Genomic DNA, 27031 nt, shown 5'->3' on the forward strand with positions numbered 1-27031 from the left:
CAGGGCCTACCCATGCCTGGAGTGAAGATAGCATACCTTGGATGTTAGGAAGGCCTCAAAATTTATCTCAAGAGGACATCCCACAGTCGGAGGACTGAGGCACTATTTGTGTCATTCCACCCCTCATCTACAGATGCCAAGGTGACCCCATCAACCATAGGCCGTTGGCTGCGGGTTTGCATAGTGACAGCCTACCAGATTCAGGCCTTACCAACATCTCGGGATGTGATGGCCCATTCCACCCGCAGTGCTGCCACCTCTGCGACATGGGCAATGCAGGCCTCCATTGAGGACATCTGCAGAGCCGCCATTTGCGCTTCCCCTTCACCCTTATTCACCATTATAAGGTTGATGTGTATGTCTCGGCTGAGGCGTCTTTTGGGCAGAGGGAGTTATGGGTACATAGGGATGCGACATGTACCGGCCAAGTGGTTTCCCACCCGTGACATTGGGTAGGGTTTGGTAAGTCCCATCCATGGCCACTTCTGGAAGCTTTCAGGAGAATGGGTGTTAGTCCTACCTACATGCCCCTTCTCTGAGTAGGGGAGTGGCCAAGCCCCACCCTACAAACCGCTTGGCCCGTGGTCCAGCAATTAATGCTTGCCTTGTTTGAGTTGTCTTTGCAGCTATGTCCTCGCCAAAACTGGGGCAGAGAGGAGGAGGATGGGGGCGTGGCCCAAAAGAAATTGACAGCTCGGTCTCAACAGGAAACAGACCAATCAACCCCCATCCTTGGCCACTCCTGGGACTACTCAGGTAGGACCAATGCCCATTCTGTGAGCGTGTGCTTTGCATGCGCATGCGTGCTTTGCGCACGCGCCTAACTCGCATACACACAGCGTTCATAATACAACAATTTGAAGCTCAGCTGCTTACCTTCTACGGCATCCCCGGTAAGTGGAACAGCAGAGGCATGGAAATCAGCTGTGCCGCGCGAATCAGCTGAGCCAGAAAGAAGGAAATATAGGACAGGATATAGGGCGGTGGTGGGTGGGCGGGGCCAGCTGATCGTCAGAATTACCTATTCACCCGAACTGGTCTGAACCGGCAACAGCCCACCACTGATTTTAACACATTATAGTTAAGAGTACTTGTAATTCAGTTTATAACCTCCATTTACATAACCAACCTATGTTCTCCTCCTTCTCTTATTTCATCCCAATTTACATCTACATTAGTTTATTCATTGAATGTATCTGATAGAGAACCAGTTGTTAAGGAATCAGGTTAGAAACTGGGAGATAGTGAATTCTAATCCAGCCTGGACATAAAGCAAGCTAGGTGATCTTGGATTAGTTCTTAGCCATAGGAAGGAGGAAATGGCAAAGCACTTCTGAAAAATTTTACAAGGAAATTGCAGAAACTTGTCCAGGCAGTCTCTGAGTATTGGTCATGATTGATCAAAAGAAAAATAAATTGTATCTGATGTTAAAATTTGTTAGACTGAAAAAGTATTACAATTTTTTTCTGATTTGCATATTTTCTTTATTGAGAAAGTGGACTTCCGGTTTGCTAGCCTTCGGCGGCGGCGGTGCCTTTTGAAGCTCCGCCAGCCCCGCCGCCTGTAGAGCCGCTTCGCGATCGAGAAGCGGCTCGAAAACTTCAAAATCCCGAGGATTGTTGGAGGAGAGATAGCAGGGCACAGGTCGAGCCCCTGTAACCCCCCAGGGAATTGTTTCTGGGGAGGAAACAGGCGCGGCTCCCTCCCAACCTGCTGAGACTCCGGGCGGCGTGGGACGATTCTGCTTTCGCAGAACAAGCCGGCTGCAGTAAACATTTAAAGCGAAAGGAACCAACTTTAACAAGCAGCGGACATACACTTGAACCCTGAAACTTGGAATCGCAAGTATTAGCGCTTTGTTGACTTTTTAATTTAAGAAAAAATGCAAATGAGTGAAAGTGACTTGAAAAAATATGGCGCTCAGCATTAGAGTTAACGAGCCAGCAAGTGTGGATTGGTGAAGTTATCTTGCTTTGTTACAAAGTTACCAAGTTGCTACAAAGTTGCTTCGTTTGTAACAAGAGAATAACAGAGAAATTTCTCCTTTTTCAATACTGGACTTTGCTTTACTTTGGTTCTTATTTGATTAAATCTGGGGGACTTTTTCAGAAGTCTTTGTGGAGGTGGGAGAGGAAGAAGAACTTCCTTTTTTAGTAAAACCAGCCTACGTGGCAGGATGGCCTCAAAGAAGCAGGAAGTGAAGGCAACAGGAGGTGGATCTCCCACACATAAAGCACAGCCTCCTCCAGTACAACAGATACAGACTCAGAAAAAAGATGTTGATGTGGGAGATTTAAAAGAATTTATTTCCAAAACTTTGGATGATAAATTTCAAAAATCTCAACAGGAATTTATGCAGGAAATTAATGAAGTTAAAGATATGGTGAAACAGAATCAAAACAAGGTGACCAAAAAAATATCAGAAGTGGCGTCTGGCCTGGCAGAATTTATTATGAAAGTTGATTCTAAAGTTGAAGAACTTAAATCAGAAGTTAATGTTAAGATGAAAGACAATGATTATAAAATTGCTGATGTTGACAATAAAATGCAAAGAGTTGAAAATGAGATTGTGATGGTACAATTCAGGGCAAATGGAGTTTGCCATACGGCTTCGAGGAATTCGAGAAGAGGAAAGACAGGATTTGAGACAAGTTTGTTCTGAGGCCCTGGCCAAGATTCTACAAGTTAATCCTGATGTGGTTTTTCACAAAATAGATAAAATTTACAGAGTGAATTCTTGGGTGGCCAGACAAAGACAATTGCCCAGAGATGTGGTCATATATTTTACAGATAGAGAAATAAGAAATGACATCCTGCAAAAATCCTTTTACACTTCTGTGCAAGTGGGGGGCTCACGAATTGGAATTTTTAAAGAATTACCTCCTAAAATGCTGAAAACTAGAAAAGAATTTGGCTTTCTTGTTAAGGAATTGCAAAATTTACAGATATCATTTCGGTGGGACGCCCCAGTTGGTATAATTTTCAGATACAAGGGAGAAAGATATCGTTTGAATACCGTGGAGAAGACAGAGCACTTTTACACTACTATCCTTAAGGAAAGAACACCATCTCCACGTACATCTACAGTTTTGGAGATTAAGGAGAGTGAAGAGAAGCAACCTCAACGAGAATTGCAAGAACAGTCTAAGCAGGAATTAGAGGAAATGCAAGGCGCAGAAGGAGGTTTTCTGGATGAGCCTTTGCTGGAATCTTCTCCAATCTTGGACCCGGTCCGGATGATTGAAGTTAAGGATCAACGTATAACTCGAGCTCAAGCTAAGTTACTTAAACAAAAGCAACAACAACAACAGGAAAGACAAGACAAGAAGGCAGTTAAGAGTACTGCACAAGAGACTGGAGCCATGGGGGGAGCGAGATCGAAGCTTTCGGATGACCTTCGATTATTCTGTTCTTTGCTCCAGAAAGAGGAAGATGACGTTTAAGTGTTTATCTTGGAATGTTAACGGGTTGAATTCAGCACAGAAAAGGAAGAAATTATTTACATATTTGAAACAATTCAATAATGATATAATTTGTTTACAAGAAACGCATATCACAACTCAAGATCAAAAATATTTGATAAACTCCAAACTAGGAACACATTTTATATCTTCAACTTCGCAAAAAAAGAATGGTGTGGTTATTTATGTAAATAAAAAGTTAACAGCTAAAGTTATAGAAGCAGATGAAGATGGTAGGTTTGTAGCAATTGAATTGCTTACAGCAAATGGCCAAATTCTTCTGATTGGAATTTATGCTCCTAATCAACAACAGGACCATTTCTATAAGATGTTACATACTAAAATACTACAATGGGACTACAGATCTATTTTAATTATGGGAGACTGGAATGGAGTAATTGATTCTAAATTAGATAAAAAGAGTTTGGCAAAGTCTAGGATCAGATTACCACAGACCTTTTTTGACATGAAAGAAGATATGGAACTAAAAGATGTTTGGAGAATACATAATCCAAAAGAATTGGACTACACTTTTTTTTCTGACAGACACAGATCCTTCTCTAGGATTGACTTCATTTTGTTGACAGATGATTTACTTGTCAAGACAAAAAGAACAAAGATTTTTCCAAGAACTTTGACTGACCATAGCCCAGTCTGGATAGAAATTGAGATGGATAAGGTTGAGAGACGTTCTTGGAGATTAAATGAGAACTTGTTTAGATATGAAAAAATACAACAGAACTTAAAAAGCATTTGAAAGAATTTTTTGAAATAAATCTGAATAAAGGTACCCCAATTGAAATTGTGTGGGACGCAAGTAAAGCTTATATGAGAGGGGTACTTATCTACATGAACTCTAAACATAGATTGTTTCGACAAAAGAAAAGATCTGAACTGGAAATAGAAATAAAGAATAAAGAACAGTTACTTATTAAAAATCCAACAGATGAAAGAATATGCAGTGCTATAAAACTTTTGAAAGACCAATTTCAAATGCTTATGGCGGAACAAGTTGCAACAAACATACAATATGCGAAGCACAATACATTTTGTAACGCTAATAAACCGGGCAGATGGTTGGCTTACACATTGAGGAAAAAACAAAGTATACGGACTATTGATAGTATTGATATTGGAGGGAAAGAAATCTTTCAACAAAAATTAATTAAAGAAGCTTTTGTGGACTATTATACCAAACTATATGCCAAAGAGGAGGTGCAGAATGGACTTATAGAAAAATATTTAAACGATAAAAGAGTTACAAAAATTACTGATCAACAAAAGGAAAGAATGAATTACCCTATAACAGAGGAGGAGATAATAGTAGCAATTAAACAGTTAAAAACAGCCAAAGCTCCTGGCACGGATGGTTTGACCGCAGTGTATTATAAAACTTTGCAAGCTGAAATGGTGGGACAACTCAGAGATTAATTTTGCAATATTCAACAAGAGGGTAAAATACCCCCATCATGGACAACTGCTTATATATCTTTGATACCAAAAGAACAAGTCGGTCCTAAAAAACCAGAGAACTATAGACCAATATCTCTTTTGAATACAGATTATAAAATCTATGCGAAAGTATTAGCCAACAGGTTGATGCCAGTAATTCAAAAGGTGATTCATGATGATCAAGCGGGATTTATCGAGGGCAGACATATGAAGGATAATGTAAGGCAAGTAATAGATTTATTGGAATATCTTGAGAAGAATAAACAGATTCCTGCAGTGCTGGTCTTTCTGGATGCAGAGAAGGCCTTTGATAGAGTGGATTGGAATTTTCTACTAAAGACTTTAAAAAAGATGGATTTTGGGGATCAATTTATACAGGCGATTTCAGCAATTTACCAAGAGCAAAAGGCACAGATCATTATTAATGGAAGTTTGACAACAGAGTTTAAAATTGAAAAAGGAACAAGACAGGGATGTCCGTTGTCCCCACTTTTATTTATTCTAACACTAGAAGTCTTGCTAAATACAATACAGGACTCTAATATCTTGAAAGGTATAATGATTAGGCAAGAGGATTACAGAATAAAGGCATTTGCAGATGATCTGGTTGTTACCCTATCACAACCAATGGACTCAATAATCTTGATGAAGGACATTATACAAGACGATGGTAAAGTTTCAGGTTTTAGACTGAATCCAAAAAAGACTAAAATGATAGCTAAAAACATGACACAAGATCGCAAACTTGAGCTTGAAAGGAGGGCAGGTTTTGAGACTGTACCTAAGGTAAAATATCTAGGAGTTCAGGTTGCAGAATCAAACAAGAAATTGTTTCAAAATAACTATGAGGTGTTGTGGCGAGAGGTGCAGAAAGACATGGAGACTTGGAAAAAACTGCAGCTGTCTCTACTTGGAAGAATAGCAGCAGTTAAGATGAACATTTTGCCAAGATTTCTTTTCTTGTTTCAAATGATTCCGGTGCTTAAAAGTGATAAACAATTGAAAGTCTGGCAAACTGGACTCAATAAGTTTGTCTGGAACGAGAAAAAGCCGAGAGTGAAATTGAAAATTATGCAAGATGTTCCAGAAAGAGGAGGTCTTAAACTTCCAAACCTACAGTTATATTATGATGCAGCAGCTTTAACTTTAACAAGTGATTGGTTTGGAAGTAAAAAGGCTGGAATACTGAATGCAGAAAGTTTTGATCTTGAATTTGGATGGCATGCTTACTTATTTTATGATGACAAAGTTGATAAAGTATTTAAAAGTCATATACTTAGAGGCTCTTTGATGAGAGTTTGGAAGAAGCACCGACTCAAATGGGATTATAAAATACCGCTATGGCTGGATCTTGGTCATACTTTGTGGAATACAAATATAATGTCACTCGGGGGGGTTTTATACAAAGAGGTTCTTTTTACAGATGTGGGCAGATGGCAGTTGAAGACATTGCAGACACTGTTGGACGAAGGGATTAATCTAACTTGGTTACAATATAATCAATTACAACTGAGATGGAAACAGGACCAAAAAACTGGTATTATGTTGCACGAGGAAGAATTGGTTAGACATATAAAAGAAAAAGGTCCAATGCATATCAAAAGGCTTTATAATGTTTTGCTAGAAAGGGACTCAGAAACTGAATTAGTTAAAGATTGTATGATTAAGTGGGCACAAAATTTTGAAGAACCAGTGATGTTGGAAACATGGGGAAAAAATTGGGTTCAGAATGTTAAATTTACACAGTCGCAGAATCTGAGGGAAAATTTCTATAAAATGTTTTATAGATGGCATTTAGATCCCAAAAAGTTGTCATGTATGTACCCTAATGTTCAACCAAAATGTTGGAGATGCGAATGTTTGGATGCTACGTATTATCATGTTTGGTGGACCTGTAGGAAAGTTAAGGCTTTTTGGATAAAAATTTGGTGGGTCATGCAGAATGTTTTGAAGAAAAAAATTCAATTCTCCCCACAATTGTTTTTATTGGGTATAGTTAAGGGTTTTACATCGGGTGAAACAAAATTGATATTGTATATGATAACAGCAGCAAGATTGTTGATAGGTAAATATTGGAAAAATGAAGCTTTGCCCACTATTGAAGAATGGACTTTGAAGATGGCCAGTTTCGCAGAGATGGCGAAGATTTCAGCATACTTAAAAGATTGTTCACAAGAGACTTATGAATGGGAATGGAAAAGGTGGATAGAATATGTTCAGAACAAATATCAAACTAGAAAGTATCAAATAGCTTTTATTTGAAAATAATGTATTAGAAATATTTTAATGAAATGAGGTAAAAAGAAAAATTATACAGGGGAGGGAGGGGTTCAATTTTACACATAAGTGTCATACTAAGGGGTTTTTTTTGTGTGGGTTTTTTTTTTTTTACCAGTTATGAGTATATTATAGGGAAGTCGGGGGAGGGGAGGGTTAGGGAGGGTTAGGGAGGTTGGGAAGTTTGGGGGGGAGGTGGGGGGGAAAAAGGGGTGAAAATGTAATTGTAAAACTTTTGCAATAAAAAAAAAAAGAGAGAGAGAAAGTGGAATAGCCAAACATTTGAAAAACCTGACTTTTGTTTCTTTTGCAATTGGTTTGACAATTTTTGTTGGCGTCTAATATCTTTTGAATGCTATTGGAAAGTAAGGTTGCCTTAAATACTCAAAGAAATTCATAGGAAAATAAATATTGTTAAAATTTAGCCTTAACTATATGGATCTATAGGAATGATTTTCCAAAATCTTGGAGAGTAACAGAAGTGAAAGTAAAATCTAAAATAAAAATGCCTATATGAAATATTGGGAAAGTTCTAATGGAGAAGTTCTAGTTAGATTATTCTAAAAACTGAATAAAATTCCCTTTCCCTGAAAAGAATACCTCTATACATTAGAAGCAATGTTGAACAATTTCACTAACCTTTTTTCTCTTTTGCCATGAAAAAGCCAACTACTGATTCTATAGTACATTATTAGTCCCAAATGTAAATGTATGATAAATCAAAGCATATTTATTTTCTGTATTTTGAGAACTGTCGGGGGGTGAAATATATTCTAGTTTATTGATTTCAATTTCTATTCACTTTGGAGGCATAAATAAAACAACAATATGCATATGCTTAAGTACTTTAAACCTTGTAAAAGTAAAGTTATAAGCCATTATAAAGGAATTAAGTCCATAATTTCACCATCAATGTACTGTATCTGCATTGTAAGTAATAGTTGATATTTGCTATCAAGAAATCTCGCTTAGCATCCATATTCAGTTTACTGGCTTCAGAGAGTTAAGCTAATCAGGGATATGACTATGAATCCTGTGGTGGGGTGGGGCCAGTTAATTTTACAGTCTGAAACAATTTCAAAGTATATATATATATGGAATAACAGTTATTTTTAGTAATGATACTATTAGGTCTATAAACTATTACTGTTTTCCTATATGTAGTATGATAATCATCGGAGTCAAAGCATATCAGCATTGTGAAAAAAATTACAATAAATACAGATCGATTTATAATCATTTATTTAACAACAGTCCAAAATTACAACAATCTCAGAAAGGATGCTTCATGGTTCATAAAGCATTTTGGTCATTGTAAAATGTTGCAACCCCATCACTACCCTAGGTCATGTAATTGCAATCTGGATGCTTGGCGTTGTATGCACTTATGATAGTTTGTCAAGCATCCTGTAATCACGTGATCACCATTTAGCAATCTTTTCTGCCAACTTCCTTAGAAAGTCAATGGGAAAGCCAAGAGGAAAGATTGCATGCTGTAGCCTGCTCAGAGGACTGTCTTATGTCTTGGCTCTGGCTGAAAGAACTGTTGCCTGAGGGGAGTTTCACTTCTTTGGTGGGATGTAGAAATAGAGCTCAAATCCCAAAAATGTCAGTTCCTCATCCTGTCAAAGGGGTTTCATTCCAGACATGGAGGAGAACTGAACTTCTTTGGACGGTACAGGCTCCATTCCTACACCCTGCTGAAGAAGTTCTCTTTTGTGCATGCAGGGGAGCTTAACACCTTCAGAAGACAGTTCTTCAGGCTAGTCTCCAGAAATGAGAGGAAGTTGAAATCCAAACAGCAGAGAGTCAGAAAGTAAGATGAGGAGCGAAGAGCCCAGCTCAGTCAGATGGGGGAAGCCTGGCATAGTGTTTCTTGCTCAGGAACTGTAAATCCTGCTTGGATTTTGGCAGAGAGTATTTTCAGCTTCTTAACAAAAAGTTGCAGTGGTAAAGAAAGGAATGTGGGTGCCTTAGCGGGGTGCTGCAGGCTGGGATAATTGACTCTCCATTCCAAGGCTGACAATCTTGCTTGGATTTTGGCAGGGAGAATTTTCAGCTTCTAAGTTCTGAAAACACTTCCTGGTTCTCACTCACTCTCCTGAGACACCCACACTCCTTACCTGGGCCTCTGTCTGCTTAGCAACCTGCATGTTCATTTGACCACAACCAGAAGTATCAAGATTGTGCTCGTTGAGCCAAGCAGTCGTGTAATGTCTTGCTTAATGATCACTTCACTAAACAATCAAGAGTCCAATCCCATAAATTCAGTAAAATATGTCCAGTCCCATAAATTAAGGACTACCTGTACGGTGGTGATTTTATCTAAATTTGGTATAAAGATGGCTTGGTCTGGTAATTTGTTTTATTTTGTTTTGTTTGTTTTGTTTTAGGCAGGTTGATGTATTTTGATAATGACATTGCTATAATATAATATAATATATAATATAATGACTCCAGATGACGTGGACAGGATTCTGGGGAGACTTAGTGCGGCCACATGTTTATTGGACCCGTGTCCCTCTTGGTTAGTACTGGCTTCCCAGGAGGTTACACGAGGCTGGCTCTAGGGAATTATCAAAGCTTCATTGAGTGAGGGTTACTTCCCCACTGCCTTGAAAGAGGCGGTGGTGAGGCCTCTCCTCAAGAAGCCTTCCCTGGACCCAGCAGTATTAGCCAACTACCGTCCTGTCTCTAACCTTTGCTTTGTGGCGAAGGTTGTTGAGAGTGTGGTCGCGCGACAGTTTCCACAATTCCTGGAGGAAACGTCTTATCTAGATCCGTTCCAGTTGGGTTTTAGGCCTGGGCACAGCACGGAAACTGCATTGGTCACGTTGGTAGATGATCTCTGGAGGGCGCGGGACAAGGGTTGCTCCTCTGTCCTAGGCCTGTTAGATCTCTCAGCGGCTTTTGATAACCATCGACCATGGTATCATGCTGCACCGGTTGGAGGAGTTGGGGATGGGGAGCACCTTATTATGGTGGTTCCCCTCCTTTCTCTCAGACCGGTCGCAGTTCGTGTTGGCAGGGGGGCAGAGGTCGACCTCGAGGCCTCTCATTTGTGGAGTGCCTCGGGTCGGTCCTCTCGCCCCTTCTGTTCAACATTTATGTGAAGCTGCTGGGTGAGATCATCCGTGGCTTTGGAGTGAAGTACCATCAGTACCCTGATGACACCCAGCTGTACATCTCCACCTCAGGCCACCCCAATGATGCCCTTGAAGTGATGTCCCAGTGCCTGGAGGCTGTGCGGATCTGGATGGGGAGGAACAGGCTCAAGCTCAATCCTTCCAAGACTGAGTGGCTGTGGTTCCCGGCATCCTGATATAGTCAGTTGACTCCATCACTGACTATCGGGGGTGAGTCGTTGGTCCCCACGGAGAGGGCGCGCAATCTGGGAGTCCTCCTGGATATGGAGCTGTCCTTGGAGGAACATCTGACGGCTGTAGCCAGGGGGACCTTCTGTCAGGTCCGCCTGATTTGCCAGTTGCGGCCCTTTCTTGATCGGGATTCCCTGTGCACAGTCATTCACGCCCTCGTCACCTCGCGCCTGGACTACTGCAACGCTCTCTACATGGGGCTCCCCTTGAGGAGCACCTGGAGGCTCCAACTGGTCCAGAATGCGGCCGCGCGGGTAATCACGTGAGCCGCCTAGCGCTCCCACATAACACCGCTCCTGCGCGAGCTGCACTGGCTCCCAGTGGTCTTCTGGGTGTGCTTCAAGATGTTGGTTACCACCTTTAAAGCGCTCCATGGCATAGGACCTAGTTATCTTCGAGACCGCCTGCTGCTACCGATGACCTCCCACTGACCTGTGCACTCCCACAGAGAGGGCCTCCTCGGGGTACCATCAGCCAAACAATGTAGGCTGGTGACCCCCAGGGGGAGGGCCTTCTCTGTGGGGGCACCTAATCTCTGGAACCAGCTGCCCCCTGAGATAAGGAGAATACAAGACCTTGGTGCCTTCTGCCGTGCCCTTAAAACTTTCTTTTTTCAGCAAGCTGAGCTGGCTTAATATATTTTTTAAATATTTTTAATTGGTTTGTTATTTTAAATTGGGGCCAAATTAATATATATATTTTTAATTGTTTTTTAATATTTGTATTGTATGTTTTTTATCTGGCTGTACACCGCCCTGAGTCCCTCGGGAGAAGGTGCGGTATATAAATTCGAAATAAAATAAAATAAAATAAAATAAAATAAAATAAAATAAAATAAAATAAAATAAAATAAAATAAAATAAAATAAAATAAAATAATAAAATAAAATAAAATAAAATAAAATAAAATAAAATAAAATAATAAAATAATAAAATAATAAAATAAAATAAAATAAAATAAAATAAAATAAAATAATAAATATCAAGTAATGAAGAGAAGCTTTATACCACAAAAATTATTTATATGCTCTATTGAATTTCACTCTAATGCTACTTCAGAGAATAGACTAGGATTGTCTTTTAATTATTATCCCAATTCAAATTAAGTCAAACCCACTGGACTGTATAATCCAGGCTAACAGATATTATTGTAAACTATTCACATCTTAGAAATCAGAAAGTCTATTCAGAAAGTCTATTTCAACTCTGAATAATTGAAAACTATGGAAATCAATTTCAGAAGAAAGTACAGTCATGTGAAAAAGAAAGTGTATCACATTATCAGTTCTTTTACAAAAAGAAAGCCAAAATGGAGAAGCCATGTGTGAAAAACTAAGTACATTCTTACTGCTTTCATAGGAATCAGAGGCTTAGTAGCAGCCAGGTGCTGCTAATCAAGTGCTCTTAATCAATTGATCATCAGCAAGTGTGACTAATTCTATAAAAGCCAAAGTTCTATGAATTTGCTGGTGTCCAGCATTGAGATGTGTGTTAACACACTGCCAAAGAGGAAATACATCAGCCATGATCTTAGAGAACCAATTGTTGCTGCCCATCAATCTAGGCTATTTCCAAAGAATTTAGAGTCCATCATTTTATAATGAAGATTATTCAGAAGTGGAAAATATTCAAGATAGTCGTCAATCTTCCCAACTGAATGAATATGAATGTCCCAGCAAATTCACAAGGCCTGACCATGCAATGCTCAAAAAATTTGCAAAAAAATCCAAGGGTTACATCTCGGATTCTATAGGGATTAGTTAGCATCTTAAATGTTGAAGTTCATAATAAGACAATTAGAAATGCTAATTTCCAATGCTTAATGCATTGTAAGCCGCCCTGAGTCTCCGGAGAAGGGCGGCATATAAATTAAAGCAAAAAACAACAAAAAAAAAAAGATGAAGGTATGGTTTGTTTGGAAGAGTTGCCAGAATTAGAATCTTCTTTCTAAAAAGAACATAGCAGCATGGCTTAGGTTTGCAAAGTTGCATCTGAACATATCACAAGACTTTTGGGATACTGTCCTTTGGACATATGAGATCAAAGTGGAGATGTTTGGCCATATTTGGTGAAAACCAAACACAAACATTTCATACCAACTGTCAAGCAAAGTGGTGGAGGGGTGATGATTTGGGCTTGTTTTGCAGCCACAGGACCTGGGCACCTTGCAGTCATTGAGTCGACCATGAACAATTCTGTTTATCAAAGTATTCTAGAGTCAAATGTGAGGCCATCTGTCTGACAGCTAAAACGTGGCTGACATTGAGTCATGCAAGACAATGATGCCAAGCACACCAGAAAAAGTATAAAATAATGACTGAACAAGAAAAAATCTAGGTGTCGCAATGGTCCAGTTAAAGTCCAGAACACAACCCTCAACCCAATTGAAATGCTGTGGTGGGACCTCAAGAGATCTGTGCATGAACAAATGCCCCAAACCTCAATGAATTGAAGCAGTGTTGTAAAGAAGAATGGTCCAAATTTCTACACAACAGTGTGAGAGACTAATAAAGTCATACAAAAAATTGTTGAAGTAATCATTTTTGTATGACTTTATTATCTCTTACATTGTTGTGGAGGAATTATTGCTGCTAAAATTAGCTATTGCTGCTAAAGGTGGTTCTACAAGCTACTGAATCATAGATACACCTTGTTGTGGCCCCGCCCTCCGAGCCTATCTCATCGGAGGAAGAAGGCTCCGAACATGAAGAAGAGGAGTCGGCCAGGCCTCCCTCTCAGGCCCCTCCCCTCTGGCACTCCCTCAAGTGCCGGCCGAGGAAGAGGAGATTAGTCAGGAGCCAGGTGTCTCCGATGAGAGCGAGGGAGGTGATCTGTCGTTCCTGGATCCACGTCAACGAAGGCGTGATAAACGGTTGCAGCAGTTGAGGCGTGCCAGGGATTATAACTGAGTCACTGGACCACACCCCAGAGACTATATAAGAGAGTGTGGTGGCCATTTAAGACTCTGTGATGGACAAAAACTAACTGTGGCTAATCACTTGAACAACGCTTAAAGCTGCCGAAAGGTTTCTTGTTTGGAACTGGACTATTTATAAAATGTGTGTATTTCTGTTTATCTGATGATGAAGGGATATTCCGTTTATTGAAGTAAAAGCACTTGGCAGTCGGTGCTCGTATTGCTGCCAAGTTTCTGATAACAACCTGTGTGCGTGCCAAGTGCTTTCTTAACCCTCGGCTGGCTGTGTTTGTGTGTGTGTGGAGACAGGGACAGAACACACCTCTACTCAGATTTTCAGACATGATTTCCATTTTGGCTTTCTTTTTGTAAAACAAATGATGACATGGTATAATATATCATGTGTTGTTGTATTTGCCTACTTTTAAGAACTGCTAAGGATCAGATCATTTTTAATATGTCTTGATACATAGTAAACTCAAACATAGGGTACTTACTTTTTCACATGAGTCTGTATTGTTTAGGGAATTTAGAGGCTTCAGTTTTGGACCATGTTGTCCTAAAAGCATCTACAAATTTTCATCTCACCAAAGAATTTATTTCTTACAAAATATGTTTAGAATCTGGCATTTTTAAGGCATTATGGTTGTGTTGGGTCTGGGTATCATTAAGAGAACTATTTTTAGAAATTTCTGATGTTAAGGATTGGATTCAAGGGATAAGAGGTATAAGGAGTATTTTTGAAAAGGCAGATTTGCCATTCATCAAAAAATTACTCCATACAGACTTTGGTGGCATAGATTTTATGTTGTTTTATTAGGTTAGAGAACTATTAATTTTATTTTTAAAAGTATATTTAGAAACATACTTGGCATTTGATTAATAAATGGCATATATCCATCTTTACTGCTTTTATGTATTTGTGTATATATGTTTTGGTATGTTGGGTAGCTGTATTTTTGCATGGGGGTTGTATTTTTCTGTGTGTGTGTGTGTGTGTGTGTGTGTGTGTGTGCGTGCGTGCATATGTGTGTGTACAAAACTTGTTAAGACAAAAATATTCAAGACAATAAAAGTCAGCATAATGATAGCAGTGATTATTGATAAGGAGAAATGATAGGGAGAAATTTCCTACAGTTAATGGTACACACACACTCCCAGGTTTGGCTTATGGTAACTCGTTCATACACTCTCAGCCCTGGGAAATTGGCACACTCAAATAACTTTTAATTGAATACTGAGGCATAACTGGTTCTTTAGAATATATAGAGCCAATGACTTTAAAATAACAGCAATGTACTTGTTACAATGTACCATATTTTTTGGAGTATCAGACACTCTGGACTATAAGATGCACTTACCATTTTTGGGGAGGAAAACAAGAAATTTTTTTTTGCCTCTGCCTCCCAGCATCCATCAGGTATTCATCTGGCCCATTCGCTGTGGCCTGTTCACTGCCGCTGCCGTGGCCTGTTCGCCACTACTCATTTGCCACCGCCACCATGCCTGTTCGCCACTGACATGGCCTGTTTGGAGCAGCCCGTTTGAGACTGATACAGCCCATTCACCATCACCTGTTCATTGCTGCTGTGGCGGCCCATTCGCCTCACCCATTCACTGCAGCCCGTTTGCCGTTGCCAACTTGCCCCATTTGCTGACGCCGTGCCCCATTTGGCGTGGCCTGTTCACTGATGCCACAGCCCATTCACCGCCACTACAGCGCCCCATTTGGCACAGCCCGTTTGGTGTGGCCCATTCGCTGCTGCCGTGACCCGTTCACCACCACTCATTCGCTGCCACCACATGCCTGTTTGCTGACGTCGCAGCCTGTTTGGAACAGTCTGTTTTGGTGCTGCCTGTTTGCTAATGCTGCAGCCGTTTGCTGCCACCCATTCGCTGATGCCAACACGCCCCATTCTGCACGGCCCGTTTGGTGCGGCCCATTCGCTGCTGCCACGCCCTGTTCACCACCCTCCATTTGATGATGATGCAGCCCATTTGGCGCAGCCCGTTTGCCACCACCACAGCCCATTCGCCACCACTGTCCACAGCTAATTCTAGAACAGCTGATTGGTGCCACATCAACCCCCTTTCCACACACACCCCCACTGCAACATTCGCTGTATAAGACGCACTGAAATTTTCACTGACTCTTGGGGGGGGGAGTTCATTTTATCCAAGTCCTAGCCAGAGGTACAGACACTGCCAAGTCTGGGTCCAAAGATGACTCAAAGAGTAGGTGGGCTTGAGGACCCCTTTTATTTCCCAAAATCCTTGCTTTGTTCAGGTAATACTGTAGAAATTGGGGAGGATTTCCCATATGGTCAGGCCCAACTTCTTTTGTCTGATTCAGATGACATTTTTTTCTTTTGTTTCCTTAAAGACACGACTCCTTCTTAAGTACTTTCCCTGAGGGAGCTAGACTCAGACTTGCTGGCTTCCGTCCCTCAGCCTAGTTGAGAATATGGGTACATGTGGATGAGTATGTGTATGTGTGTGTGCATGCGTGTGTGCATGTGCATATGTAAAAGAATATATATATATACATTGTAACCACTAAAGTTTGCTGTTATTTTAAATTCACTGAATCTTCAACACTTGTATTATATCTTACATTATTGTACCATATAGTCATTAAAATTAATCTGGTACATTGGGTGGAGGGTTATTAAGTGGATTTTCTTTAAAGTTTGTTCAGAAATTGTTGATATTTTTAAGTGTATCCTTGGTATTTTCACTGGTAAAATGTAAAGATTGTTATTTCACATTGTTATCTCATATTAACACTATAAACAGAATGTTTTCAAGATTAATAAGTATGAACCTATTGACTAGTGTTAATCCTGTATCCCTGTTCTCTAATATACAAAATTGCATAGTGAAACATGGCAAACTTGCTAATCTGTAATTTACATGTGCCCTATTGAATATATGTTTGAAAATGTACAGGTAGTCCTTGAAGTACTGAAGCCTGCCTATTACGGTCGTAATGTTAACTGAATCACATTGAATGAACAAGCCCCATCCCTCCACTCTCCAATGCATTCATTAATCAAATGTGTGGGTCATTAACTGCACATGAGGTTCCTCAGGGGTAATGAAGACCTTGGGGGGGGGGCTAGTTCAGCTGCCTCCAGCCACTCCCCACCCACTGAGATATCTCATGCTCAGTTCCCACCCCTTCGGGTCCCCATGGCTGCTTTGGCCTTCACCACCCAAACCCCCTATTATCAATTGTTCACTTACCTTTTGAAGATTTCCAAAACTCCAGAACAGACTGGGCCACATAGCAGAAAAGCAGGGGAATTTTTCTCAGGTCTGACAAAGCTGGGTTTTTTTCTTTTTAGATCTCACATTCTTATGCACACTCTTTTTTGCAACAGATGGACTCGTCTGTGAGAACTATTGCATCCCTGTAGGCCTCCTTTGGTTCCAGCCTGGGCACACAGCATCCTCTGTGTGTTGCTGGGTAACTATTCAAATGAGTCACTTTGGGGATTATAACCCGAAAACTAGTTTTGACTGGAGGAGGAGGAGGAGGCAGGATGTGGGTGGTTGGGCAGCTGGCCAGGATGGCAGCAGGGAAACAGAGCCTCTCAGAGCAGCACTGTTGCCAGAATGGCCGGGTCCCTCACAGGGAGCCAGATCAGTGCAGCTGCTGGGCGCCGGGGCTGTCCATGTTTGCTCACCTGTCCACGTTTGCTCACCTCTGGTGAGTCCAGTTTGGAAGAGGAAGAGGAGTTGGAACTGACCGGGAAGGCAGGCCAGGGGCTGAGGACGATGCTGTCCCAGACCCCTCAGACATGAGGGAGGTGATTGACCAGATGGAGAGCTGCCTTCCTTCACAGACACAGAAGGGTCAGCTGCTGACTGGCAGTGGTGCTGATAGGCAGCTGATCTCCTCTGATGAGGAACTGCTGTCTACTCCACTTAATCTAAGGGCAAGGAGAATGAAGCATAGGCAAGCCCAGAGAAGTGTTGCAAGGCTACTTGGGAGAAGGTCGCCTCACCTCTCCTCACAAAGAAAACCTGGACGGGAGTAACTTAAGGAAAAGCCATGGAGAGTTAGTCTTTGCTTGGAACAATTGTTTGCTTTGGCTTACATTCCCCCGGCTTCAATTTGTACCTGTTGCTGTTTGCCTTGCCTCGCTTGGAAGATTACTCTTCACATTTTGTTTTGGACCTACTCTTTTGGCCTTTGTTTGGTCTTTACTTCACTGTACCCCTTTGAACTGTTTCTTGCCTGGGACCTGTTTCTTGTCCTGAGGACTGCCCTTGTCTTGTGCCTGGACTCTACCTTGTGGATTGGTCTTGGAATCCTGGACCTTGCCCCATGAGCAGGCTGTGGGCTTTGTACTGTTGGGACTGTGTTTGGGAGACTGAGGGGGCTGCCTTCAGGATAGTTTGGGAATGGAGCCTTACTGGTCATTGGAGGACTGTTGACTGGAAAATTTGTTGAGAGAAATAAAGAACTCTCTAGAGGCCTGCCTTGCCTTGACCATCTGGGTCATAAGATGGTGCTTTGGGTGCTAGAGCATGGGCTGAGCTCCAAAGCAGCAGGGAGCAGGCATCCCTACAGCTGCCCAGAGTCCCATGAAAGTCCCATCCCTCAGGCGATCCTCAGTGTCCGCAGCTGCTTTTTTATCCACTAAATCTTTCCTGCGGATCAAACTGAAGCACTAAGTTCCGCATTTCTTCTGCTACACCTCACCAATTGCATTTCCCAGAGACTCAAAGAGAGAAGGAGCTTGGCCTTCCCAGGCGGCAGTGCTGCTACAAAGGGCTTGGTTTCTCCAGCTGCCACTCTGACCAACCACTCACATCCCACCTCCTCCTCCAGCCAAAACTAGTTTTTGGGCCGCAATTCCCAAAGTCATTCTTTTGAGTCAGAAACCCAGCAGGACAGAGAAGACACTGCAGCAGCACCCAAGCTGGGATCAAAGGAGGCCTATGAGATCTTGCGTTCTCACAGACAATTCTATCTGTATGCAGAAAGGAACGTGTATAAAGACTTATGGCAGCAATGTCATAACTTCAAACTGTTGCTAAATGACCTGTCATAACTTGAGGATTACGTTAAAAGTTTATAATTATGCATCTACCTTATGCAGTATCACCTAAATTTAGAAAAGGCTTTGCTATGCAAACTAGCTCCAGAGCATATTCAGAATCAAAAAGAAATAAATATGCACAAAATTCATCTTCTGATCAAACTCGAGTGAAATATATTTTCCAGTATTTTTCATTTTGTCTTAAGCTTACTTTTACCCCTGAGATTTCATTTAGTTTTTTGTGCATAATATTTATTGATAGTCAAATTTATTGACCTTTTTAATTTTGAACTTGACTTTATACCATAGGGAAAAGTGAGAGTATGATGCTCTCTGCAGAGTTGAATATAGAAAGAAAACTAGCTTTCCCCTACTTTATACTTATTAGATTTGTGGAGATTGGTGCTACCAAAAACAATGATTGGACAATATATTGTGCCAAAGTTTGCTAAATGTCAGTGTTTTTGAGAACACTGGACAATAATAGTGTACATGGCAGAGATGCAATTAAAAATTACTGCTCTTGAAGAAACATTGCTGCCCATCTATAGTTGCAAAATAAAATGTGGATAAGGTAGAAGGCTATTGGAACAATGTTCTGTGGGTGGATGAGACCAAAATAGAATCGGGTAGAATTTCAGGTAAATATCAAATAGAACTTTTTGGTTAAATGAAAATGTTTGACAAAAGACAAATATGGTATTCCACCAAAAGAACCTTATCCCATCTGTGAAACATTTGTGGCAATATCATGGTTTGGGCCTACTTGTTTACCGCTTGTCTAGGATGGCTTGCTATCATTAATAAATTGTGAATTCCGAATTGTACTGGCAAATTCTACCAGAAAATGTCAAGATATCTGTCCATGAAGTGAAGCTTAAGAGAAAGTTATACAGCAAAACAACAACCCAAAACACACATTTCTACGATCAAAGAATTATTATAGCAGAAGAAAGTTAATATTCTGGAATAGCCAATCTTGACCTTAATCCTACAATAAGGTTGTGGAAATGGACAGTCTATTCAAGAAAGTGCACTTTTATTCCTGATGTGAAACTGTTCTGTAAGATTAATGGGATAAAATACTTCCACGCTGATGTCTAAAATTAATAAACAATTATTGGAAATGTTTATACTGACATATTTCAGCATATTTTACTATGAGAATGTATACCAGTTATGTGCTACTTGCTATTCAATATTAAGTAGCTCTTATTTTACAAAATTATAGATGTACTTTTTGGTTTTAATCTTACTTAGACTAGGTTATCTTCACTATAATTTGTTAAACTGTTAATTCTTGTGTTTGTAAGAATGGCTTTTGTAAAACTTGGTGTTTGAACATAGAAAATGAAATTGTAAATTGTGGATATTACATTAAATTATAATCTAAAATAATAATTTGGATTTGGAAGGGAAAAGTGCAAAATGCTTATTTCATTTGTATTTTTCAGATTGCAAACAATATTTATGAAATTTGATGAAGTAAAAAATAATGACAGTATGATTTCAAGCAGTATCAGTGGTGAGTATGTGACTTTGGTATTAAAAGGTAATAAATTATGTAACTTTGATATTAAAGATAATCAATTCTAAATGAATATGTAAAATGAATTTAGAGTCTATTATAACCTTAACAGTTTGTCACAAACATTAGATGTTAATTTATAAAGTTGAAGAAAGTGTGTACTCTTTAAATATATCATATAAACTTTATTGCTAGTATTTCTACATCTATAATAAGAAAGTCTTTATAAGATTCATATCAAAACTTCTTTCTTATTGATATCAAATAGAAATCCAAATCTTAGTAATTGATAGCAATTACTAAATTAGCATGATTAAAACCTTACAGGCTTTAGAGTATCCTTTAAGATTATGTCAGTTTTTGTCCATACTGATTAATTTAAATTGATAATTTTCTGATTTTAAAGATTGATGACTGTTTTGAAATTTCATTATTTATTTAATGTTATGATTATTTGTACTCCTTAATGCTTCAGTTTTGCTTGTAATTTCTGAAGCATTAAAGGTAGACATGTAACGTAGCATTTAATGGTTTGGATTTAGACCCAAGAAGGCTCAGGTTCAAATCCTCAGTCAGTGAAAGAGTTCATGGATGGTATTTATTCAGAGTATTCAGTTTCCTCATTATAGTCCCGTGATGGCGAACCTATGGCACGGGTACCAGAGGTGGCACACAGAGCCCTCTCTATGGGCACGCACGCTGTCGCCCCAGCTCAACCAGCTGGTTGTCGGCTTTCTGAGGCGTGCATGTGCACTGGACAGCTGGTCATCAGGTTTCCAAGGCGCACATGCGTGCCGGCCAACTGGTTATTGTATTTCTGATGCTCTGGTGGGTGTGCGTGCGTGCATGTACATGGGCATTTTGTGCCTAACAGGTTCGCCATCTCTGTTATAGCCCATCTAAAAAAAAAGTTATGGTATGAAACAGAGGGGACCCACAAGGATGTAGTTACAATTTTCCAGAGCATCTCCTCCTCAGGATGTAAATATAACAAGATATATAAAAAATAAGATAACACTATTATCTCACTGTTTCAGAAACTTTTTTTTGCACTTTGATCACTTTTACACAGTTTATGGAAAATCTTGCCTCTAACAGCTTATTTATATCAAACAAAATACAAGTCTATACACTACTAAAACTCTAGTGTCTGTTTGATAGTTTTTAACCTTCAATTGGGATAAATTGGAAGATATACAGCAACAGTTATTGAACCAAAGTAACTCAAATACCTAGTTTACAGAATGCTAGAACCTGTGATTCCGATGCAAATTAAATTTGGGGAAGTTGTTGTCACTTCAGTACCAATGTGTTGCTGCTGTTCCTCACTGCTGCTGCAGTAAGCTGCAATCATGTGATCCTCATTCCTTGACAACTTCCCACAAATTGATGGGGAAGCCAGAAGGAAATGATATGATTGCCAGTGCTGGTTACCACTTTCCTACTACCAATAGCAAAGTTTTTTCAAGGAGAAATTAGGTGGAGAAACTGGCAGGGAAGGTATTAAGTTCCTTGATAAGTCTCCTACTCCTTCTACACATTTTCAACTAGTCTGTCAGTTTCTCTGTGCTCATGCTATGCCTAGCCACTCAAGCAACCTCTTGCTCTCTTTCCCATCTGGCAACAGCCATACCTGAGGGAAAGGAAAGGAGAAAAGAGAAAAGAGAGGGAAAGAAAAAGGGAAAGGTGTTTCCAATGGTCTCTACCAGCATTCCACAAGCAAAGTCAATGGGAAGTTTACACTCTGACAGGACCTGCAGCATGCCCAATCTGCTGGATCAAGTTGGACAAATAAAGACGATTCCACAGTAGCCCAATCCCAAGCCATGCAGGTCTTTAAGGTGACAACCAACATCTGGAATGGCACCTGGAAATACATTGGTGTCAGTGCAGCTCATGTAATAGTGGTGTTATATTGTGCAGTGTATCCAGCACCATTTACTACCTGTGCAGCCCTATTGTGCACCAGTTGAAGTTTCTGAATGTTTTCAGAAGGACAGCACATGTACGGTGTAATTACAGTAATCTAAGTGAGAGGTTACAAGAGCATGGGAGATGGTGCATAAGACCTTACCTTCTGATTGCTCCTTACTGAGAATTGCAATCTTCAAGATTGTCTCTTCTCTATAAGTGCACAAGTGTGCAAAGGTTGACTTGGGTCCTTCCTAGTCTCCCCTTAAAAATACAGGGAGCAAGACAGCCACCAAATAACCAGCTTTGATGATAAAATCTGCTATTCATCGACAGAAACAAAAGAGTCACCCACCATTCAGCATTCTATGTAGAGGGAATGTACGGAGAAGAATTTATTTATATTTTTAATGAGTTGTAGCCTGAAGAACAAAAAGGTTGTTTACCTTTTTCTTTCCAGTGCAATCTACTGATAGTGATTGAACCAATTTTATTATATTTTATCCCAAGAGTTCAAGAATTGATTAGACTGAGAGATAGTAATCCACTACCTATTTTCCAGTGAATTATATGATTAGGGACGGATTTTAACATAGATCTTGGTTCTTGTATTTCAATTGGAATTATAAGCAATGTCCGCTTACTCAATTTGTTTCTGCATTATTTTTGCAATATATAAAAGAAGATTCTTATACCTTTTTTCTTAAGGGAAGCAGAGTCTCAATACATATGTGGGTGAAAGTACATAGACTGTCTAGATTTGAGTAAAAATCTCTGCAGTTAAATTTGTGAGTTGACTACAGTATACAAATACATTTAAACTCTAGGTCCTAATTTAAATGGCTTGCTGAATTAAAGATGTAATTTGCAAACATATGTATGTCTTCTGAATTTTATTTTATATTTGTAAAACTTTGGTGGGAAATGTATTCTATTTTTATGAATATCTATGAAATGGGAGTCTTGCTGGCAAGCAATGCAAGGCAGGCTTGCTCTTACTATGTGGTTGATTCAGATTTATGTCACTGGCTTTATCCAAAACAGTGGTACAGCTTTCTTTGAACAGAAAAGCCTTTGACTGTGTGCCTTTGACGTGATTGTTTACAACAGCCGGAGACAGTTGTGTACAATTGGAGACTGAGAACATAGAAGAAAAGCAACAGAAAGCGGGTGGGGAGAGCCAAACAAAAATATCATACATGTTCTATTTCTACCTTATATGATAGTTCGTAAATACTTTATTTTGCTATCTTTTTTGCCTGTAATAAGATTTCACTATATTCTATTACACCAATTTAAATCAGATAATCATTTTGGTCATGTGACTAATCCTGATTATACATAAATCCTTAGGGATTGTAAGCAAGACGTGTTTCCCAAACACATGCCTTCTGTTTTGATGATTGCATTAAAAGTCCTTGTGGAATGAATTTCATTGGTTATAAGCAGATTCTTCAAAGAAAAAAGGCAAGAGCAAAGGATAGAAATAAAGGAGGAGGGGAATCTTACTACAATACTGAAATGCCTCATTGGTATATGCAGTAATCAGGTTTATTATAATAGATGGAAGGAGTTTCCTAAAACAAGTAGGACTTTTATTTTGAAATGGCATAGCAGCTGTTGCTTGTTGCAGTATAAAGCTGCAGATCTGACTGGGTCACACAGTGCTGTGTCTGTTTTCACACTGCACTGGATTGAGAGTGGCGTAGGAACATACAGTCTTGTACTGTATTTGGTTTCCTTGAAAAATCATTTAGTAATATTTTAACAGCAATGGCAGCTGGGGATGGTGAGTACCATTTTCAGTTTAAGTGTTTTTATTATTTAAACATAACATAATTGATCATTTAGCAATAAAAAAATTAACCTTATAGTTGATATAATTAATATTAAGATTTGAATTTGTTGTCTTGAATGTTGAAAACCCTCGCTAAGCATATCAAATGCATATTACACCATAATTTATTTAAGATTTTTAACTATTTAAAATTAGGCTTAAGCAGATGTACAAGTAATATACATCTACCAGTAGAAAGCTCTATTTCTTTCAGATGTGCACCTGGTTTTATGTTCTGAGAAGCTGAACGTATCATCTTACCTGGCTACAAATTAGTGTAAACATATCTTGCTTTATTGTGATACTATACTTTTTGTCAAATAAAAAGGAGGATAATCTTTAAAGAACAAAGATATGTGAAAGTCCTGACCTAATAATTGTACAATTTGGATCTTATAGAGTAGGTTGTCATGGCCATCCTTACACAATCTACTTTGAGCATCTTGGCCCAATAAAGATTAAAATGTGTTAATTACTTTGTTTTAAATATGTTGTTCAGATATGCTATTCTTTAGACATTTCATGATGTTATGGACAGAGTATTGTTTCCTTTTATGGAATTTGATATATAATCTCCATATTTTATAAATACGTCAGCTTTAAGTTTATTCTGCATCTTATATTTGGTTCTCAAGATAATCTATTCATAGTTCAGTTTTCCAGGAGGAATAAATATGTTTGAAGGTGAAAGCATTGGATTATAGCTGGTACATATCTATTTGTGAAATGAGTTTCATTACTGTATGAATTCCCATGCAGTAGGAAATATTTATATTCCAGCACTTAGAAATTAAGAAAAACTTTGGTTTTTAATATTATTATATATACTGCCAGATCACTGACAGTTTATAAATGTATTTGTGTTGCAAGTTCATCTTTGCTTATGTAATTACAGCTGTTTAATTATGAGCTTTCTCAGTATAAGAAACCATCTTTTAATCTTTCTTATACTGGACAATCTGAAAACTTTTATGTATCTAACATTGCATAGATTGTTATGATAAATTTATAAAATATAATGTTCATATTTAGATTAACCATCATTTTGTGCTAGCTTTGCATGTGGAAAAGGTAATTTTTATGTTTTTACATTTCGGTAAAGTGGGATTTTACTTCCTCTGTAACATATCTTAAAGCTTTCTGGAATACAGCTAGATTCTAAACAGTTTTATTAAACATTGTAAAGAGTACCTTTTTATAGATTTGCTTATTTGCATCATTTATAGACTCATTTTTAATCAAGACATTATTTACTTTAAATACAGTAGCAGAGTATGCTTGAATAACTATCATGGGCAAAAATATAATTGTTATGCCAAGTATTTGGTTTCTAAATGAAATAATGCAGCGTGATTTCAGGTAACATTGTATGAAAATGTCTTGAGTAAATGTCAGATACAATTGCAATCCTTTAAAAGATTCTGTAAGCATATTGTAAATTGAATTGGAAAGTAATTAAGGAATTATCCACATATCCAGATAAATTATGGTCTTGGTAAAGAGACAGTTTGGTATATTGATAATGTGTTGAATTGGCACCCAAATGCAAATCCAAGATCAATTTGTACAATTTAAGATCCATCAGCAAGTTACGGTTTTGTTGAATATGAATTTGTTGGCAGTTAATAGTTTTTTTTATTAGTGAGTTCAAATTCTGAATGTATATAAATTGATACTCGGTGTTTACCGTATTTTTTGGTAGTAATACAGGCCTTTCACTCAATTTGTTCTCACTTCAATTTTATCAGATAAATGTTAATGACTACACCAGAATCTTCTTATGGACTTCATAATTAATTAAATATTGTAACCTAACCCTTCTTAGTCCAATAGTATAACCGTCATACTAAATTGATTTTTATTGTAAATAGTTGGAAGGTTTAGATTTGTTGAAAAGGCATACATGTATTAATTCCTGGTCCAAATCATTTTAAATAACTGTTAAAATAGATTGTCCTATAACTTGCTATATTTAATATCAAATTGGAGTACATTTAACAAACTTCCTTGTCCTTTAAAAGTTAAAAAAATGAATTTCAAATAGATTGAAGTTATTACATACTTCTGTTTAGTGCTGACATATGCAAGGAGATATTCATACATTGTCCTTGACCTCATTTTTTAAGGTCTTAAGTATGTTTAGTTTTTCCTGTTTGTAAGCAATCCATATTTCAATATTCTTCTGGACTGAAACAATTTCAAAATACTATTACTTCTGGCAGGAACAGCATTGTTAAAAGGAGAAAATATATTTAGCTCACCCATAGAATTATAAAAAATTAATGCACTATGTTGCAAAGAAAACGAAGCTAACTTCTAAAGGAGATTACTATGACAGTTGTAGCCACATTTCCCAAGATTTTCATACTAAGAAAATAAAGACCTTACATAAAGAAATAAAGGGACTTCTTGTTCCCTTTATTTCCTGTACCCTTCCTCTAGTAGAAGATATCCTGAGAATTTTATATTCCCTAAAATTCTTTTATAAAGATCAAAATATTGTATGAAAATACTTTGATTATATAGTATTCAGTCTGAAACATTTTTAAAAAGTGGTATTTTTTAAATTTCAAGTAGCTTAATAATAATCTCATTACACACAACCTGTGAAAAATTCTCACCATACTTAAAAGACGTACTGTACTTTTCGGAGTATAAGACGCACTCCCCCCCCAAAAGAGGGTGGAAATGTTGGTGCGTCTTATACACCGAATACAGCCATTTTTGCCCCCCCGAAATCTTGCCCCGCGGGTGCCATTTTTGTGAAAAACAGGCCAGTTTTTCGCAAAAATGGGATGCACAGAGGGTTTGGGAGGCCTGCAGAGTGCTCCTGGGGGCTGGAGAGGGCAAAAATGGGTTGCACAGAGGGTTTGGGAGGCCTGCAGAGTGCCCATTTTTTGCAAAAATGGGGGTTTTTTTGCCCTTCCCAGCCCCCAGGAGCACTCTGTAGGCCTCCCAAACCCTCTGCATGTCCTGTTTTTGTGAAAAATGGGCCTGTTTTTGGCCTCTCAACCCCCTCCCCCCCCCCGTGCATCTTATAGTCCAAAAAATACAGTATTTTTTCTGGAGATAAAAATTCATAATAATTATTTGATTAAGCAGTGTGTTCTTTTTATGACCTGTGTGGGAAGCCACCTCCACTCCTAGAAGAATGAAATATTTTGAGGAATATTAAAAAAGGCAGAATATTATATTTTCCTAAATGAGAAATGGAAAAACG

At 38.8% G+C, this 27031-nt stretch overlaps 1 protein-coding gene across 42 annotated transcripts in view; it reads left to right on the forward strand.

Moving 5' to 3' along the window:
• Window positions 1-27031, forward strand: part of CLASP2 (cytoplasmic linker associated protein 2) — a 495740-nt gene that overhangs the window by 120244 nt on the left and 348465 nt on the right. For 38 of the 42 annotated variants that reach the window (XR_015734236.1, XR_015734237.1, XM_060686009.2 and 35 more), the window contains one exon: window positions 19990-20060. Coding sequence is in view for 40 of the 42 variants with exons in the window: in XM_060686009.2 (XP_060541992.1) it covers window positions 19990-20060 (71 nt within the window). In the remaining 2 variants the exon portion in view is untranslated. Of the gene's footprint in view, window positions 1-19989; window positions 20061-23628; window positions 23764-27031 lie in introns of those variants that run through there. The other 4 variants (XM_060686011.2, XM_087894112.1, XM_087894113.1 and 1 more) reach the window with 1 other exon arrangement.

This window comes from Pantherophis guttatus, chromosome 4 (assembly GCF_059756535.1).
Source record: "Pantherophis guttatus breed Tessera chromosome 4, ASM5975653v1, whole genome shotgun sequence".
NCBI lineage: Eukaryota > Metazoa > Chordata > Lepidosauria > Squamata > Colubridae > Pantherophis > Pantherophis guttatus.